General features: G+C 41.4%; 1 protein-coding gene across 1 annotated transcript in view; it reads left to right on the top strand.

Moving 5' to 3' along the window:
* The first annotated feature begins 260 nt into the window (after nt 1–260).
* Nucleotides 261–17,900, top strand: part of MINDY3 (MINDY lysine 48 deubiquitinase 3) — a 33,122-nt gene continuing 15,482 nt past the window's right edge. The window contains exons 1-9 of the mRNA XM_035129659.3: nt 261–327; nt 545–787; nt 6,860–6,939; nt 7,594–7,651; nt 8,381–8,554; nt 12,562–12,613; nt 13,754–13,868; nt 15,471–15,544; nt 15,906–15,985. Coding sequence (XP_034985550.1) covers nt 691–787; nt 6,860–6,939; nt 7,594–7,651; nt 8,381–8,554; nt 12,562–12,613; nt 13,754–13,868; nt 15,471–15,544; nt 15,906–15,985 — 730 coding nt within the window. The 5' untranslated portion in view covers nt 261–327; nt 545–690. The remainder of the gene's footprint in view (nt 328–544; nt 788–6,859; nt 6,940–7,593; nt 7,652–8,380; nt 8,555–12,561; nt 12,614–13,753; nt 13,869–15,470; nt 15,545–15,905; nt 15,986–17,900) is intronic.

Genomic DNA, 17,900 nt, shown 5'->3' with positions numbered 1-17,900 from the left:
TGTCGCGCAGATCAGTCGAATCACAGCCAGCCCTGGCAGCCCTATTGTTGATTGGCGTGCGGCCGAGCGTGTTTGTGTGCACCCCTCCCCTTCCCCGCCCCGCTTCTGACCGTGTTGTTACTCCCCGAGTCAAGATGGGCGGGGGAGAAAGTGAGTCCCGCTTCGACGCCTCCGATTCGACGGGGTGCTTGCTTGTCAAGGAGCTCCTCCAATGGGGGCCGCCCGTAGTGCCCAACCCCGCCATTCAGTATTACTACTGTGCCCTGAAGAAGGGAGCGGGTGAGGCAGGCGGGCAGCAGTGAGGGAGGAGGAAGAGCGCAAAGGCCGGTCAGTATAAGCATCCGGGACGCCGACGGGGGAGTCGGTCCAGGCGGCCCCTCGCGGGGAAGCGCGGCCTGCTCAGGCGCGGTCTCTGAGGGGAAGCCCCGGTCGGGGGAGGGCGGCGCGGCCCTCTGTCGAGGGAGAAGCGCCTCAACGGGCGGCGCTGGGCCTCCGTCTGCCCCCTGTCCCTCTTCCTGAGCATCACCCGCTTCTCCCCCTTCAGGCCCGGCAGCCGCCGCGTGAGGAGTCCGCTTGCCGCCGCTTCCTCCGCCTCCTGCCCATGTTCAGCGAACGCAGGTTGGCCGCCGCCCCTTCGTTGCCTGTGCCGCCGCCGCTGCCGCCTTTCCGCCGCCGCCGGGAGCCGCCGCCATGGCTGACATGGGTCAGGAGGTCGTCCACCTCGTGTGGGGCAAAAAGCCCGGCACGCAGGGCCTCGCCGACACCATCTTCTGCCGGTGGGCACAAGGTACGTCCCGGCCTCTCCCTCCCCCCCATCGCTCCTCCTGATCTTCCCTCCCTCCCTCCTTCCCTCTTCGCACTTTCATTCACTTTTCAAATTTCTCTTTCACACCCCCTTCCTCCGCATCCTGCACACACATCTTCTTTCCTTTGGACCCCTGTGCTGTTTCCCTCTCCCCCTTTCCTCGTCAGGCGCTGGTGGGAAGGGTGATGCCGTCGGTAGTGTCTGGCATGACAAGCGCTCCCAGCTGGCGCAGCCTTGAACTGCATCATGGCAGAGAAGTGGGTGGTTTGTGACTTGGGAGAACAAGGGATCTCCACCCTTCTTGCTCCTCTGTCTCACCCGCCCCCATTTTTGCACTGTAACTTGTGATCTGAGATATATTCTCTCCCCTTGATACATCTTCCTTTGCTTGTTATTCCCGTTTTGAAATAGGCAGGAAGGGACCCAAATATACAGGAGGCACAGTCATCATGATAGCTGTTAAGATGTGTCATTTGCCTTCCCAACCCCACCCTATGAATGAGCGGGGGATATCTTTTGCACCATAAGATTGGCAAACCCTTTCTCTTTGTCTGTAAAAGTCTTCGGTATATTTACTACAGTGGTACCTCGGGTTACAGACACTTCGGTTTACGCGTTTTCAGGTTGCATACTGCGGGAAACCCAGAAGGGCTACTTCTGGGTTTCGCCACATGCACAGAAGGGCCAAATCACACTTCACACATGCGCAGAAGCGTCAAATCACATCACGCATGTGCACAGACGCGGCGCTGCGGGGTACGAATGCTGCAGGTTGTGGACGTGCCTCCGTCACAGATTACATCCGCAACACGAGGTTTCACTGTAATGGGAAAGGGTGTATTTGCCACCCAGTTAGGCCTGGGTGATATATCGCCCAGGGCCGGTATGAGGAGCAGACCGTGATGTCAATTTCACTCAGCGGTATATCGCTGGTGAAACCGCCTCTGCTCCTGAGTCCCTCTGCTAGCAGTGTCTGCTGGAGGGAGTCAAGAATTCCTATACTGTATCTCTGAGTGAAACCACCATCCCACTCTGCCCTCATACGATAGAGGGGGAGAAACAAGCTGTATCGGTGAGGCACCGATGCAGTTTGTTTCTCTCTCTGCATCTTTAAACTGCTCAACTGAGGAGTGTGTGACTGCCCTTGCCTGAGTTGAGCAGTTTAAAAGGAGCCCCCAGCCTGGCATTGGCTTCTGCAAGCGGGGTGGGGGCTCTGTGAAACTGCTCAGCTGAGGAGAGCGCAGTTGCCACTCCCCTTAGCGGGCAGTCAAAGGAGCCCCAATGCTTTACACATGAGGCACATGAGCGGTGAGAGCACCGGGGCTGTCTCAACTGGGGGGGGACCTCCCCTCCCCTCAGCTGAGTGGCACAAACAAGCTGCCTGCGAGCCTGGGTGAAACTGCCTCAGCTCTTGAGGTGAGAGCTGGGGCAGTTTCACCTGGTGTCTCGTGGGTAGAAGCCAATACACCTGGTTTTTTCTACATCATGGTATATTGCCAAACTGTGATGTTTGGCTGGAGATACACCATGATGTTGAAAAGCTGTTATCACCCAGCCCTAAACCCAGTAGGTGTCAAGATACATCTTCTGCTGCTCCTTTGCCTCTGGTCAAGGACAAACTAGTAATTTTCTCCCAGCTCCGTGTTGCAAACAGTGCTACTATATTCAGCACAGTTTTATTGCTGTTTGTAATAACTATCCTACATTAATAACTATCCTACATGGTTGGGTAACATTGGTACTTTTCCATCATGTGTGTAAGTCAAGGGTCCTAGGTTTCCTTAAGATGGTCATTCTAACCATTAGTTGTTCTGATAAATTTCTGCCATGTCGTATTGCATGTTATGCTTTTGGTCTGGTTTCACATAGCTGAAAAATTGGTGCTCTTGCCCAAGAATCTGAAATACTCTTTGATTTGTTAGCAAGGCTTTCTTCTAAGTACTGCATGGACTTGGGATGTGATATTCTTTTAGTATAATTTCACATTTATAGTCTACTAGATTGCTGTGGAATATGTAGGAAAAGGTTTCAACATTTCCTCTGCTCTAAGCTTGACTTTGGCTTACTCCATGCACATAATGATGCAGCATTGATTGCATTGATTGTGGTGTTTATCAACAGCTTGTCCATGAATAATGAATATAAAAACCTTACAAGTTATTCTGTTCTTTCTCTTTTGCTTTGGGAGATTTTTTTGTAACCTAAAAGTTAATGTGCTGTGATCTTGGTAGAAAGAAATTAGGGATTGTGTCCATACTACTGATTCCCAAGCTTTAATTGTTTATTACAGCACTGGCAATAGAAACAATCAATTACAAATATTTATCCAATAATAATTACTGTGTTTGGGCATGGCACTGAAAGCTCCCTCTAAAAAACAGCATTTAGGAATCATCCATGTAATCTTTCTAGAAAGTTAATATGGTCTTCATTTTAATTACTACGTCTTTTTCATTTGACAATATTTTATAATGTCCTTTTAGAAGTGCCATCCTGTAATTAGAAATGGCTAAATTTTGTGGACACTACAAGATGATTCAGCCCTATAGCCCATTTAAAATAGCTACTGGTGCGACCTAAAGGGACGCGGGTTGCGCTGTGGGTTAAACAACAGAGCCTAGGGCTTGCCGATCAGTAGGTTGGCGGTTTGAATCCCCGCGATGGGGTGAGCTCCCGTTGCTCGGTCGCAGCTCCTGCCAACCTAGCAGTTCGAAAGCATGTAAAAGTGCAAGTAGATAAATAGGTACCGCTACAGTGGGAAGGTAAACGGCGTTTCCGTGTGCTGCTCTGGTTCGCCAGAAGCGGCTTTGTCATGCTGGCCACATGACCTGGAAGCTGTACGCCGGCTCCCTCGGCCAATAACGCGAGATGAGCGCCGCAACCCCAGAGTCAGTCACGACTGGACCTAATGGTCAGGGGTCCAGTGCAGTTCTCACCGCAGTTGATGTTTCATCATCAATGAAATATGCATTTGTGGTTATGACCATGTTCCAAAGGTGTTGGTGTTCATATCTGTATACCTGATAACCATGGAAAATCTCAGAACCGAAGTGTTATAGAAATGCTCCTGTTTGCTTCCAGTGGCCTACTTCATACATCACATTAAAAATAGATTGTGATTCAATGTGAATGAGCAGTGAGCTGGTATATGCTGCTTGTAGGTTCCTAAGGTGGTCCTCCTCCAATAGTTCTGCTGCACCACAAACAAAACAAGCCAAAAATTGGCTTGTCATATTGTTCAAACCTGGGCTTGTGGTTTGTTCTTCTCAAGCCCACACCACGAGGGATAAACCAAGAACAAACCTTGATTTCTGTTCATGGTTGGTTTGGAAGAAACAAGCAATGAGCCTGGGTTCAGATAACAGGCCAGACTCTGACTTGTTTTGTCTGTGGAGCAATAGGAGCAGGAGCAGGAAAAGAACACCACAGGAACTTTGAGCAGTGTGCAGTAGCACTATAGCTTGTTTAAACTATGGTTTAATGTGATGTGCATTCTAGATCAATGTAATTTGTCCTTTATTTTTCTACATCTGTTCTCCTTTGTGTGTTGGCTGCTGAAACAATAATAACGCATTATGTTGTCCCCTCTTGGGAACGGCTATTTTCCTCTTATTTCCTATTTTACATTCAGGTACGGTAGCCATGTTGGTCTGACCCAGTCAAAATAAAAAAATAATATAAAAAAATTGTCCAGTAGCACCTTAGAGACCAACTAAGTTTGTTCTGGGTATAAGCTTTCATGTACATGCACACTTCTTCAGATACCAGATATCTGAAGAAGTGTGCATGCACACAAAAGCGTTTTAAAATTATTTTTCTGTTTTTATATAGAAAGGAGTGTTATAAATGGGTACACTGTATTGCATTGATTGCATTTCTCTCTGTGTGTGCATGCTCAGTTAACATTTTGGAGCTTATATGCGCTTGTAACTATGTTACTTGTTATTTTTAAGCTATTACCTTATGTCCTTTAGTTTGGCTGCTGCTGTTGGTGCTTTTATATTAAAGTCTGTTTGATTGAGGGACCTGGCAGCTGGATATGCTGATAAGAAAGGGCAGGGCGAGGAGTATGTTCTGGCAGAGCTAATCAATGAATTTGTTTTCATGAGCAGATTAGGGTTATGTTAGGACTCCATGTTGCCTTCAGAAAAACACTGGCAACAGTGGACAAATGGATGAACAATTGGGACAAATCCCAAATCTGTTGTAGGTTCCTAAGGTGGTCCTCCTCCAATAGTTCTGCTGTGTTGACCAAAGAAAAGGGATTAATCATAAAGTTGTCTTGGCCTTCTCTTTTCTTCTTCTTCTTCTTCTTTTTTTAAAAAAGGTTCACTTTGACTGGCAGCATTCCAGGCTATTAAATTAGTAAATTAGTATTTACTGGCTGTACTGAAATAATTTGGTCAGAAGTGCAAGCTAGTTTGGTTATAATTTAAAATATTTGCGCCTATAATGGAAGGATCAATAAGAAAGAAACGTAAGTTGAAGAAATCCCAGCTAAGTAATTATTCTGAAGAAGAATTTTCTTTTTGCAAAGGTTGGATAAAAACATTTCAGTTACCACCCTGGTCCTTTTGTGTACATGATAATAAATCACATTCTCGTGTACTCACTCATGTAGACAGTGTGTGATCTTGAATGGGGTATGGTCAGTCATACAGTATATGAGAAAGTTGTGTGACCTGCCAGAAGATTTCTGGTAAGTCAGGATAAACACCTCTATCACAAATATATGCTGCAGTGTCTGTTAAATAGATGACTGTTGCCATCTGTTCTGTTGACTTGTTTAATATATTTTATTTTTCACTTTCTTCTCTCCTAAGTTGGATTCTTCTGGTTTTGGTTCTATTGCAGCTTTCCCCCCCCCCTTTCACCCCAGCAATTCGATTGGACTGGAATAGAAGCTTTCAAGCTTTACAGTACCTTTGTCTTAATATAAGCTTCAGTTATTGTCAAGTCAGAAAACCTGGCCTCGTTTTGCTGTCCTATCACATAATAGTTTTAGAGCTGCTGCTGAGCTCAATGCAAGTTTGTTCTAACATCGTATTGTGGCTATAATCTTCAGTACTCACATAGAAAATATTCCCCCTAAATACGCTTTTAAAAAAGTTCATAGAGTCCTTGGAATTACATGCAAGTCTTGCTTTTTATGTTGACCTGCTTCAGAGATGGACTGTACTTGTTTACCATTTCCTACAGTATCCTTGTAAGTGTTTGTGTCTTGTAAAAATACCCCTGCTTCACCCGTTATATTGAAATGGCAGGTGAAACTTGTATCCATTGTTTTTGGTTTGTTGCATGGTTCCATTTAGCTACTGGAAAAGCTAAGCAACAGCGACATATTTGTACACTCTGTTCACTCTAAAACCTCATTTGTGTCAAAGCAATACACTGCTCTAGATTGATATGACCTAGAAAGTGCATGGAGTTCAATACAAAATTGAGCAAAACTGCAGAACAGAGTTTTTGTGTGTGGCTGGAATGTATCACTGGGGAGTTAGGATATCTGTGTTTAGATGGAATTTATTTTTTGTTGAACCCAGTTGATTTTATGAGACCATGACTGTGTCCTCTCCCCCGCCCCCACCCCACCCCTGTATATGGACATTATTACCATGTAGGTTTCCACTCCCCCGCCCCCAGTCATTTATTTATACTTTGTCCACAGAAGTTTTTCTTAAAACATTAAGAAAAAAGATTTATTTTACAATGAACTCCAAATGGCCTTTACCAAACCAGACTGAATAAAATTTGCACATTTCTAACAGAAGGTAGGATAAGTAAGGATATGAACACTAAGAAATGATAATTACCTACTACCACTCCGAAAATGAGGCTGGGGTTGATGTAGTTTCTTGAAAACATCAGTACAATGAATTGATACCGTTAAAAGAACTGAGTAGTGTTGTTTGAGTTTTATTAGGCTGAGACAGAATATTGAAAGTAGAACTCAGTAGTTTGACTCTGACAAGGAATAAGTATGAAAGACTGTTCTATTAATGGGACATTTTTCTTTGGAAACAACTAACCCATTATTTTGGTTCCTCCTATTAGGGTTTGTATTTAGTGAATCGGAATCAACTGCATTAGAACAATTTGAAGGAGGCCCTTGCGCTGTGATTGCACCCATTCAGGTAATACTATATAGAAGCTTGTGGAAACTATGTAAATTTGAAACATACCTATTTTCGCCTTCTGTCCTTCGGCTTATGTGAAAACCTAAAGTAAACGCAATGACAAATATAGGTTGGGTTTACTTTAGGTGATTATTCTCTGTTGAAGTAGTACAGATTGAACACTACCAGTGCTGTTTTGAGCCACTGTTGTCTGCAGCATTGATATAATACATAAAATCAACATGGCTACTTAAATGAGTTGCAGATATAGATCTGAGAACTAACCTGTTCCATGAGTTCCTGCAGCACTTACCTCTTGATAAAGTTCATTTTATGTTTTAGGTAGGGGCAGATATCTAGTCCTCTAAATTGGCCATCAAATGCTTCAAACATTTGTAAGATTTGGAGAAAATGATATAATTGCATGATAAAATGTATCATGCTGTTATAGTTAAGCACTTTCTAATCCCGTAGCTATGTAAATAATTTAGTAATAGTGAGCAAAAAAGTACAGTAATTTGTATCTTTGCATAGGGAAAAAGGCCTTCTGTAACTAGGAATGTATTTTATTTCTTTTAAAAGAAGTTAAACTGATATTGAAAATGGAACACTTTGCACCACTGAAGAACAAATCATACTTATCTGATATGTCAATGTTATCTTTAATATAAGGCATTCCTTCTGAAGAAGCTTTTTGCTTGTGAGAAATCTACCTGGAGACAATGTCAAGGTAACCATAAACCTACCTCCACAAGAGGGTTTTGATATAGTGCTTCTCAGCAAATTACACAGTGCTAAGCTAAATTATAGTTCACTATTATTCATGAGCTATTAGCAATATACTTCTGCAGTAATTTGATGTTACAATTAGTGTACAAATGCATTATTTGCTGATGATTTTGAAATAGAGGAAATAGAATTCAGCATTACAAAATTTAAGTGGGGCTCAAGAAAGTCCAAATCCTGCAAATGGAATTGTCATGCAGATTAGGCAAGTGGCAGAAATGTCACTGTATATTCTTACTACACAGTTTGTCTTACTGTTTCTGCTGAACTTGTTTCTTTTATCTTAAGACTGGAGAAGGTGGACTTATCCTCATTGATCATTGTATTCAGTTGGGATAAGTGGAGGTACTTGGAACTCTGATGAATAAAGAACCTTTGCCCATGACCCTTGATTTTCTAAGGCTTAGTAGAAATTAATTGTGTGTATGTATAGTTTCCCCCCTAGAAAAAACAGTGAACTGGAATCTGCCAAAGTTGTCAAATTATAAATGCAAAGAAGAACTGGTTCTTAAGGTTGAACTCATTTGTATTGTGATTATAACATGAATTGTAAACAGATCTTTTCTGCTCTGCACCATGCCTTCCTTGTTCCATTTTCTTACTGTTATCCTCCTGTCCCTGCTGTCAAAACACTGTCAAAAATTTGTGTTTGTTCTGACTTTGAATATTTCAGAGGAAGAGCAGAAGAATCTCCTCTGTCATACCTTAAGTGATATTTTGGAACTGGCTTGCTCTGATAATTCAGACTCATACTGTTTGGTAACGTGGCGAAGAGGAAGGACTGCTGAAGAAACTGCTAGTATTTCTGAGAGTTCTGCTGAGTCAAGCCACCAAGAGGAGCAGCCTTGTAAGATATGCCTTGTGAATATGATTCTGAACACTGTTTTGGTTTTGTTAACAAGCTTTATTCTGTTTTTAAGAATGCTGTTTATTGTATACCAGATCTCTTATCCTGGCACTAGTTGTTCTTAGGTTTCAAAAATTAAGCTCAATACAGACTCATTTAAGTGCCATTGATCTAAGGCAGGACGGGCTTACCTGTGCGATGTCCCCTCTCCTGAAGTCACTGAACTTGATTCCCATCATTCCTGATGATTGGCCATGTTGACTCAGACTGATGGGAGTTGTAGTTCAACAACTTCTGAGGAGTCACAGGTTAGCCACCCCTGATCTAAGGATATTGAGCCTAGTGTTGTATCCCATTTTATGGTGCTAGGCAACCTTTAGCTATTGAAGATTAGGTTTATAATATTTGGATTATATAAACACATTTTGACTCAATAAAATGGTGCCATTAATGAATCAGGCAGCACACTGTATAGCAATATTTTTCTGATACAATAATTTAGAAATGCTGTAGGTGAGAGGCATAATATTGAAGAGGCATTCCTCTATCTGCTTCATGTGACATGTACATAACTTAAGAATTTCAGAAGTATTCATATGCAAATTTTCATCTAGTTTAATATTTTTAAACATAAGATTCATCGACTGGTCAAGTGTCAGTTATATTAAATATATAATTAATTGAAGAGGACCAGTGTGAGTGATTTGGAAATGACTTTTCGCTGTTAAATTTATCTTACTACCCTTGTGTGTTTCATAGTTACTTTGGGTTATTTTAACACATTTGTTTAGTTTCCACCTGCAGTCAATTTCTTCTTTAATATGATATCATTAGGTCATTCACAATGGGCAGTCACTAGAGGAGAGTTGTTGTGACGAGAAATAATTTAAAGACTCTTGCATGTGATTAGTGTTCTGATATTCTTGTCAAAACATTTTCTCTAAATAAGTAAATTTATTCATACGTGGGTCATAAAAATAAAAGGAGAAATTGAACCCTCCCCCTCACATAAATACACTTTATCATCATGTTAGTGCAGTTCAAAATATTCTTACTTAAAAAGCTACTTTAAAAAAGAGAATGCTGGAATACCACTATAATTCTATGACATTCTGAAAAGTGCTTCTATGGGTACCTTTTAGTAATGAGAACACCACATTCCTATCACTGGTATCTACTTCTGCATAATTGTGCGACATTTACCAGCTTCGTTTCAGCAGCTCGTGATTTGTACTTTCCTATTCTTCCCTGATTTAATTACAACAGAATGGGCACATGTTTAATAAATAATGGTAACACAAGTATTCAGGATCCATTATCAGATTCTAAGTCTGGCTTTTAAAAGCAACAAGCAAATCCACACTTATTCAATATAGGGAACTTTTGGTGACATCTCACATTGTACAGGTGGACACCTGCTTACATAGTGGGACTTGCCCTTACCCCTTGCTCCCTACAGTAGGGCTGGGTGATACATCAATACATCATCCAAAACCAGTTTGATCATTGTTTCATAATATTTGAGCTGGCAATATATCGTGAATCACAATGTGTGTAAGTGCTAGGCCAGGCACCCCCAAACTACAGCCCTCCAGATGTTTTGGCCTACAACTCCCATCATCCCTAGCTAACAGGAACAGTGGTCGGCGCAGATGGGAATTGTAGTCCAAAACATCTGGAGGGGCAATGTTTGGGGATGCCTGGGCTAGGCAATAACTGGTTTTCAACATTGCAATAACTCACCAGTTAAACACTGCAATATCATCACTAGTTAAACATTGGAATCATCCACAGTGTCTGAAATAAGGCTGGAACTATACAGAGGCAATGTCCAGGCAACTGCTACTACTAAAGAGGTCTAAAGCGGATAAATGACAATATTATCAATCATCACACATTCAGTTTCATCAGCAGGCAAGTCAAAATGCATCGCATCAGGGACTTTTGGTACTGCTGCCACCTCCCAACCTTGCAGGCAAAAAGCAAACAAACAACCCCTTGGAACTTTAGTAAATCATGTTTTTTGTACAGATACTCTATATTAAAGCTTTCCCATTTCATACTTCCTTAAATAGTGAATCAGGCAGCTTAATTCAAACCTTCATGTTTTATATAGGACGATTTCTCTCAACAGTACTTGTGTTCCTCTAATCATAGTCCATCTCTTGACATATTGTTGTTACCATTCCATTCAGTTCAACAGGGTCAGTGAAATTGGCAACAGTAACTGGTCCACAGATTGCCAATGCAAAGTCTACTTGTTTCATCTGCTTTATGTTGTGCACAACTATGATTTGTTTGCCATTCATTGACTGTAATAGTGCTAATTCACAGGTTCAGAAACACCTTTATATCATAAGTCCCTCAGGTTGTGGTGGTTCATAATTTAATTGGTTTTATTGGATGTGATTGGTGCAATATTTAATTGGTGCACCAATAATTAATTGGTGCAGTAGTTAATTTTAGAACACTTCACTGAGGCAGGGGTTCCCAAACAGTGTTCTGCAGACCACTGGTGGTCCCTGAGCTTCATTCAGATGGTCCACAGCATGTCTGTAAAAGTACAGTACAATTAAAATATTAGAGCATTAAGCACAACACATTATAAATTGCTACAGCAGGCAGAAAAATAATTAAGTGGTCTGCCAAGATTCTCTGCAACATTCAAGTGTTCCATGAGGAAGGGAAAGTTTGGGAACCACTGCAGTAAGGGCTGCTGTTCGTACCTGGTCAATGTCCCAGAATAGGCATCTGTTACTACCGGTAAAGCTGTATGTAACAATTTCAGTGTTCTTCACTTCGCAAAGCGACACTATTGTTAATTAGTACAGTTCAAAGGTTTCTTCCATAGAAGATGAATCCTGCTAGCCTGATTTTGAGGGCTTGCCATTCTTGTCATGTAATAAGAATTGCAGAAGCTGCCACTATCACCTTTTCCTTAGGACCCCATGTTAACAGCGATACAGATAACATTAGTTTCTGCACTAGTTTTCCTAGATATTGAGTTTTATATTAAAGTCATACTTCATGTTACGGCCGCTTCAGGTTACGTGTTTTCGGGTTGCAGACCATGGGAGACCTGGAAGTACTGGAATGGGTTACTTCCGGGTTTCGCTGCTCGCACACGTGCAGAAGCTCGCCAAATCGCGCTTGCACAGACGCGGCGCTTCAGGATGCGAATGCTGCAGGTTGCAGACGTGCCTTCATCACGGATTACGTCTGCAACCCGAGGTTCCATTGTATATTATATTCTGTCTCACGTTACTCAAGGCAACATATATGTGGTTCCCATGCAGGTGTGATGTTATGCTGAGCCCATTTCACTAATACTTGGTAACACATTAGTTAACTGGGAAGGCATCAGTTGGGTAAAGGAAAAACCTAATTCAATTACAAAGGATGAGGGAAAGGTGGTATAAAGTCTGAACCTAGGAAGGCACTAAATGCTGTATTTTTTCCTACTGTTGGGTTACTTAACACATACTTGAGTAGAATAATAGAGGATAGTTATCTTTAAAAAGAGCATTGCTTAAAATATATTTTTCTGATTAGTTGTTCTGAAGCAAAATGTGTTGAGAGAAATGGAATGAAAATACAGCTGTCTTAACACCGGTTCTGCTCTGAAGTTATCTGTATAACTACTCACTTGCTCTTGTGGAAAATTTACTCAAATAGCAGAATTGTGTGTTCATTATGCTTGCACTTGGTGACCTCCCTGCCGTGGTTGTCATAATTTATGCAAAACTTGAAAGTTTTCAAGGCTATTGAACTAATGGTTTGCTAGTCTAGACTCAATATTGCTAAATTGTTTGTACCTGTATTGTGGAGACCTAACTGGGTTACATTAAATTGGCTTGCGCCATGTAACTATACAAGTGGAAATTGGTCCAAAAGAGGGTGGGGGTTTGGGTTAAATTATGAAAGACTTGGAAGTATTCTAGCTTGCTGTGTGTTTCTTGTGTCACTTTTTGCCATGTGTAGTGCTGAAAAGTGTCTCTTGTGTATAGCTGCCTTGGCTGTCGAAGAGCTTGGCTTTGAGCGATTTCATTCATTAATTCAGTAAGTAACATGTTGGAACACTTAAAATACACTATCTTGTAGTTCCCCAATAAACAAAACTTCTTTCAGGTGTAAGCCTCATACTTAATGCAGTTGAGCATCAAGGTTTAAAAGATAATTAGGCTCAAGAAATCTATTGCTTTAAGATAAAAACAACTGTGACTATCCAAACCTGTAATTTTAACTTGATTTTGTTGCTGCTTTAATTCAGGCGTTTATTTTAAAGTTTCAGCATTAGCTTAGAAGAGTCATGGTTGAACATTTCAAGTGGCCTGAATACAAAATTGTCCTGTGAGCCACATGTATTTAGAAAAAAACTGCATGGTTTTAAGCAATCCGGTTTCTTACTCAATCACCACAATTCAGCAGTACCTATCTTAACGTGAACTCAGGTTACACTTCCCAGATGCTCAAAAGCTAAGTTGGGAATGAAAGATGGAAAGACCCATATACCCACCAATCAGTGATTCACACTGATTCACACATCAATGGGCCTGTGCTGTGAGAGGTATCTAAGTGAATTCTCTCGGCACAATTCAACTCTTGGGAGGAGTGAAAAAAGGGCACCTGAACTTACACTACCAATTGAATGTGTGGGGTTTGTGATGGAAGGGAACATTGTGTAAGCACAGCATTAGGCATGCAGTCTTCTGTATTTACAGCTTTCTGAACTGAGTTCAATATGGGGCTATTAGCTTAATTAGGCTTTTGCTATTTGAGAATATTTGTTTATAAGGGCAAATGCTACTATCTTCCCATTGTGTCTTTACCAACAAGAACAAAATTTTAAGTAGTCATTAAAGTTGTGATGACCTAAAGCTAACATCTGCCAATTTTCACTGTCGTATGAGAACTTTTCATTTGAAAAATCAAAACCAGGCTTCTAAAATTGTGGTGCTTGCTGCCATATTGACACTACTTGTACTGTGTACATGCTATAACCATTATTTTTTCTCCCATAAGACAGTTGCTGCTAATTGTGTTGCAAATGTCTTGATCACAGATATTATTGCATGCCTTAAGCATTCAGTTGCACCTTATGTTATCTTGCATTTTGTTGCTAGTCAGCTAACAAATACAAAATTGAACTCTGTCAAAGCCCAGTACCACGTCTAATGGACTTTTCTTTTTAATCTTCAGCAAGCAATCATTCACAAGCTTTCCTGATTTTAAAGAAGCCGTTTGGAATCAGTATTCAGCCTGGACAAACAAATTTGGAGTGTTGCTTTTTCTGTATTCTGTGATACTGACAAAGGTTTGTTTCTATTTTAAAAAATGTTTGTTTTCTTAAACTAACAAAAAACGTGTCTGAAGCATAAACTTAGTAACATTTCATTTTCGAATCTGTAAAATAGCCTCCTTAATTTGTAGTAGAGAAGCTTTCAAAACAGGCATGCTTTTTTAAATCTGTGGTTTGGGTCTTTAATGTTCTTTCTGCTTCCCACCTCATACTGGATATAAGGAAGAAAGGTGATTAAAGGTGCTCGTTTCCTCCATACCATCACCTTCAATACCATGTGTGTGCCTGCATGAGGCAGGCAGATTTATTAACTTCCTGTTGTTTGGCCTGATCTTCCCATTTTGGTTTCATAACCTACAATTAGATGTTTTAATACTGTAAACTGTTAATTTTACACTGTGGGAGAACCTTGAGCTTTGTATAGGCACTTGTTAACCATGGATGAGGTGGGGGGGTGCCCCCAATCCCTCAACCCAGCTGCTTTTTAGATCTTTGTTTTGATCAGTGCATAGGTATGAAGGGGAATTTTAAGCTTGTTTGATTGAACGTACTGTGAAATCTCCCTCCAAGTAGGAACCCTGGCTTATCAGGTTTTTGAGTTGTGGGAGCTGCTTCTAAGCAATTAAATCAAGAACATGTGAACAAAAACAAAAAATAAAAATAAAGAACCTATCGTCACAACGTTGACACAAAAACTTTGCACATACACTAAGCAAAAGAATGAAGAATCACTACCCTTACCCCTCTCTCCCCACCCCCCAACCTCACAGTGTCTATGACAGCAGTGTCTCACACCGAATGTTACTCACCTGTAGAAAGGACTCTGTGAATTGAAAACGGAGACATTGCATGTACCCTTGTTAACCATGAAAATCCTTTAATTAAAAACAACTACTGTATTTTCCCGTGTATAAGAAAAAAATTAGGCAAAAATTGGGTGTCATCTTATACACGGATAGTGAATGCAGAGGGGGGGACGTACGATTAATGGCAGCAGCAAGCAGGAGACTGGCAGCAGCGATTGGGCAGGTGATTGGTGGTTGTGGCAAGGCCTGCTGGTGATTGGCTGTGGCAATTGGGCAGGCGATTGGAGGCTGTGGCAAGGTGTGCGATCGGCAGTGGCGGGCAGGCGGGTGAGCGATGGGCGGAAGTGACCTTCCCCACCCCCCCAAAAAGCTAAACAACTTAATTTCTTAATTTTGGTTTTTAAACATGGGGGTGTCTTATACACGGAAAAATATGGTATATATATATATTTAACTCATTCAGACTTTTTTTGGGGGGGGTCATTTTACAAAGATCTAAACAGCAGTTGGCTTCTCTAAGGAGCTCTGGGAACAAGACTTGCATGCGCCCCTCTGCCCCATGCCCAATTTACTCCTTTGCTTGTTCAGTGACAGCCTGAATGGCAATTCAGTTATCTTGTTGGAACAAGTTAGTCAAAATGGAGGGCAAACTAACCATATGTATCAGTTTTTCCTGATACTAATACCGTATTTAGGTTTATTGACAAAATGTTAAGGGCTGGTTATTTGTTAAAAGAAAAAAAATATTTCTTAGCAGGAAGATGTGGCCTCTATGCCAGTAAATATACCAGAAAGCGTTCGTGTTTTCTAGGGCATCGAAAACATAAAAAATGAAATTGAAGATTCAACTGAGCCATTAATAGATCCAGTGTATGGTCACGGAAGGTAAGCTCTGGTTCGTCCTATACTTTCCTTAAGGAAAGTACTGCCTGTTTTCTGAACAAATCATACTTTAGAAACACAGTTTCTGCCATTGATGGTGAATATGTGGGACAGTGGTTTTTTTATCATTTCATCTGGAAGCATCTCGTATTGTTAGCACCTATTGTGTTGGAGGTATGATTTTATACCAGATGAACTGAAATTGAACCTTGACCTTCCGAAAAAAGTTAAGTGCATGTTGTAGCTTGCGTTATCTCCCTATGTGCTTTTCAAGAAAAATAGTTGTAGTGCCATCAACATTAATTTGTTTAGAAAAATGTGAACGCAAATTGCAAATCTAAAAGCTTGTTTTCTTCATATTAAGCCAAAGCTTAATTAACCTCCTGTTGACGGGGCATGCAGTATCTAACGTCTGGGATGGAGACAGGGAATGCTCAGGAATGAGTAAGTTTGTATTTGATGTGACTTTGCTGTGAAGCGGCATCAGCAGTTGTATACTAAATGTTTTGAATTTGAATTGTATATAGTTTTTACAAACTAAAGCTATGGCTTCATACAAATGCTTGTGTTTCTTTTTGTCTATTTATTAATATTGACATATTATTCCACTTTAAAATGCTACTTGACTGCAAAATTCTAGTCATTCGTTTTTGGTAAACTGCCTCCCCACTAGGTTCTGTGAGATTTGAGTGCTGGGCTTTAATAAATTTCTTCAAGGAGTCTAGGGAGTCAGGAGTTTGCATTAGCCCATGTTAGCTAATTACCAGCACTGTATACAGTACAAGGAAACTTGTACTCTTTAGTTTACCACAAGATGGCAGTAGGTCCTAAGGAAGAAAAATAAGTGAAGAGTTTAGAATGTGGGTAAACCTCTCCAAAGTGAATCTAGTTGCTATGAAAGACATTGCACAAGGTAGTTACTGTGGGATAGCTAGGCAGTGCCTTTGTCTCCCCTCTAATAAGCAATTATATCATAAATAAGGAAGGCTGATTGTGGGTTCATGTAATCAAGCTCTTTGACAATGTGCTTATAAGAAACTTGATAGAATTCTAGAACTATGAATCTAGAACTATGCTCTTAGTAGAATGAAAAATAAATCCCAAAATCTGTTTGCCCACAGAGTGTTTGTCCCTAGTATATTGCCATATATAGCCATTTGGTTATAAATGAATCACTGAAAAAGGAGGAGGAAACTTGAAAATGTAGCGCTGTAGTTTGTTTCGTCTTTCCAGAATTTCAAGATTAACAGTGAAGAAAATTGGTATAGAGTTGCTGATAATCCTGACTTTTTTCTGTAATGTTCAGATACAGCCTAGATACAATACAATAATGCAGTGGTTCCCAATTGGTGGTCTACAGACCCCAGGTGGTCTGTGCAACCCACCCAGAGTTTCATGGCATCATTCGCATAACAAAAACTACCATAGAGATCAGGGCCGGCCCTACGGCCAGCCTGGGTGGCGCAGGGCACCATGGCGCTGGCCCGCCAGGGGGGCGCCACGAGCTGTGGTGGCCTGCCGGTCCGCCGCGCAGCTGCGCCCACGGCACCCCCGCTGTGCCTGCCCGCCCGCCGTGCAGCAGCGCCTGTGGCAGCCGTGCTGCGCACTGTGCCCGCCCACCCACCGCGCTGGGAAACGGGGCGGGGGGGCGCCGGAGGGATCTGCCGCACCACGGCGCCAGGGGCGCTTAACACGGCCCCGATAGAGATATCATTTTTTTAAAAAGTAAGAATTGGTAAAAAGTAGCCCACTCAATTTTGATTAATTAGTCAATTAAAGAAATAATAATAATAAACAAAAGTACTGATTTTCACGTGGTTCATAGTGGGAGGAGGGAGGTTTGGGGAACCACTGGTCCAGGCAACATGTGTGCACCTTTCTTGAGCTGTTGTATAACTCTCCCTTACAGAATGCAAAAAGGGCTGGGGGAGAGGAGGAGTTTGCCTCAAGTTAAGCAGGCAGGTTTGGGGCAGATTTTTCTGATATGTTAACAGCATGCTCTTGAGTTCAGATAAATTTGTAGTATGCCAACTGTGTTTTCAGCTTTTCTTAGAGTGGCCTTTTTACAAGCAAATTTTCTTCAAAAATTTTATGCGCAGAGGACAAGTTGGCAATGGAAAGAAAAAGCCCATTTAGAAGGATGTTCTAGTTCTTAGCATTGTTTGCTTTTAAGAGTTCATCATATCTTTGGCATCATTTGCTTTGTTTAAAACAAAAAGCTTCTTGTAAACAAAAGAGAGAAATAATTATTATATCGTATGTGTTTATCAGTTTTTTCTTCTGTCGTTATGACTTGATTTCCATGATAAGTTACTCTTGAAAATTTGTAATAGGGCTTGGGCCAAGAATGCTCCCCTCC

The sequence above is a fragment of the Zootoca vivipara genome, chromosome 11 (assembly GCF_965207765.1).
Source record: "Zootoca vivipara chromosome 11, rZooViv2.hap1.1, whole genome shotgun sequence".
Lineage (NCBI taxonomy): Eukaryota > Metazoa > Chordata > Lepidosauria > Squamata > Lacertidae > Zootoca > Zootoca vivipara.
The sequence above is the reverse complement of the archived record's forward strand: the minus strand, read 5'-3'. Positions and strand labels throughout refer to the sequence as shown.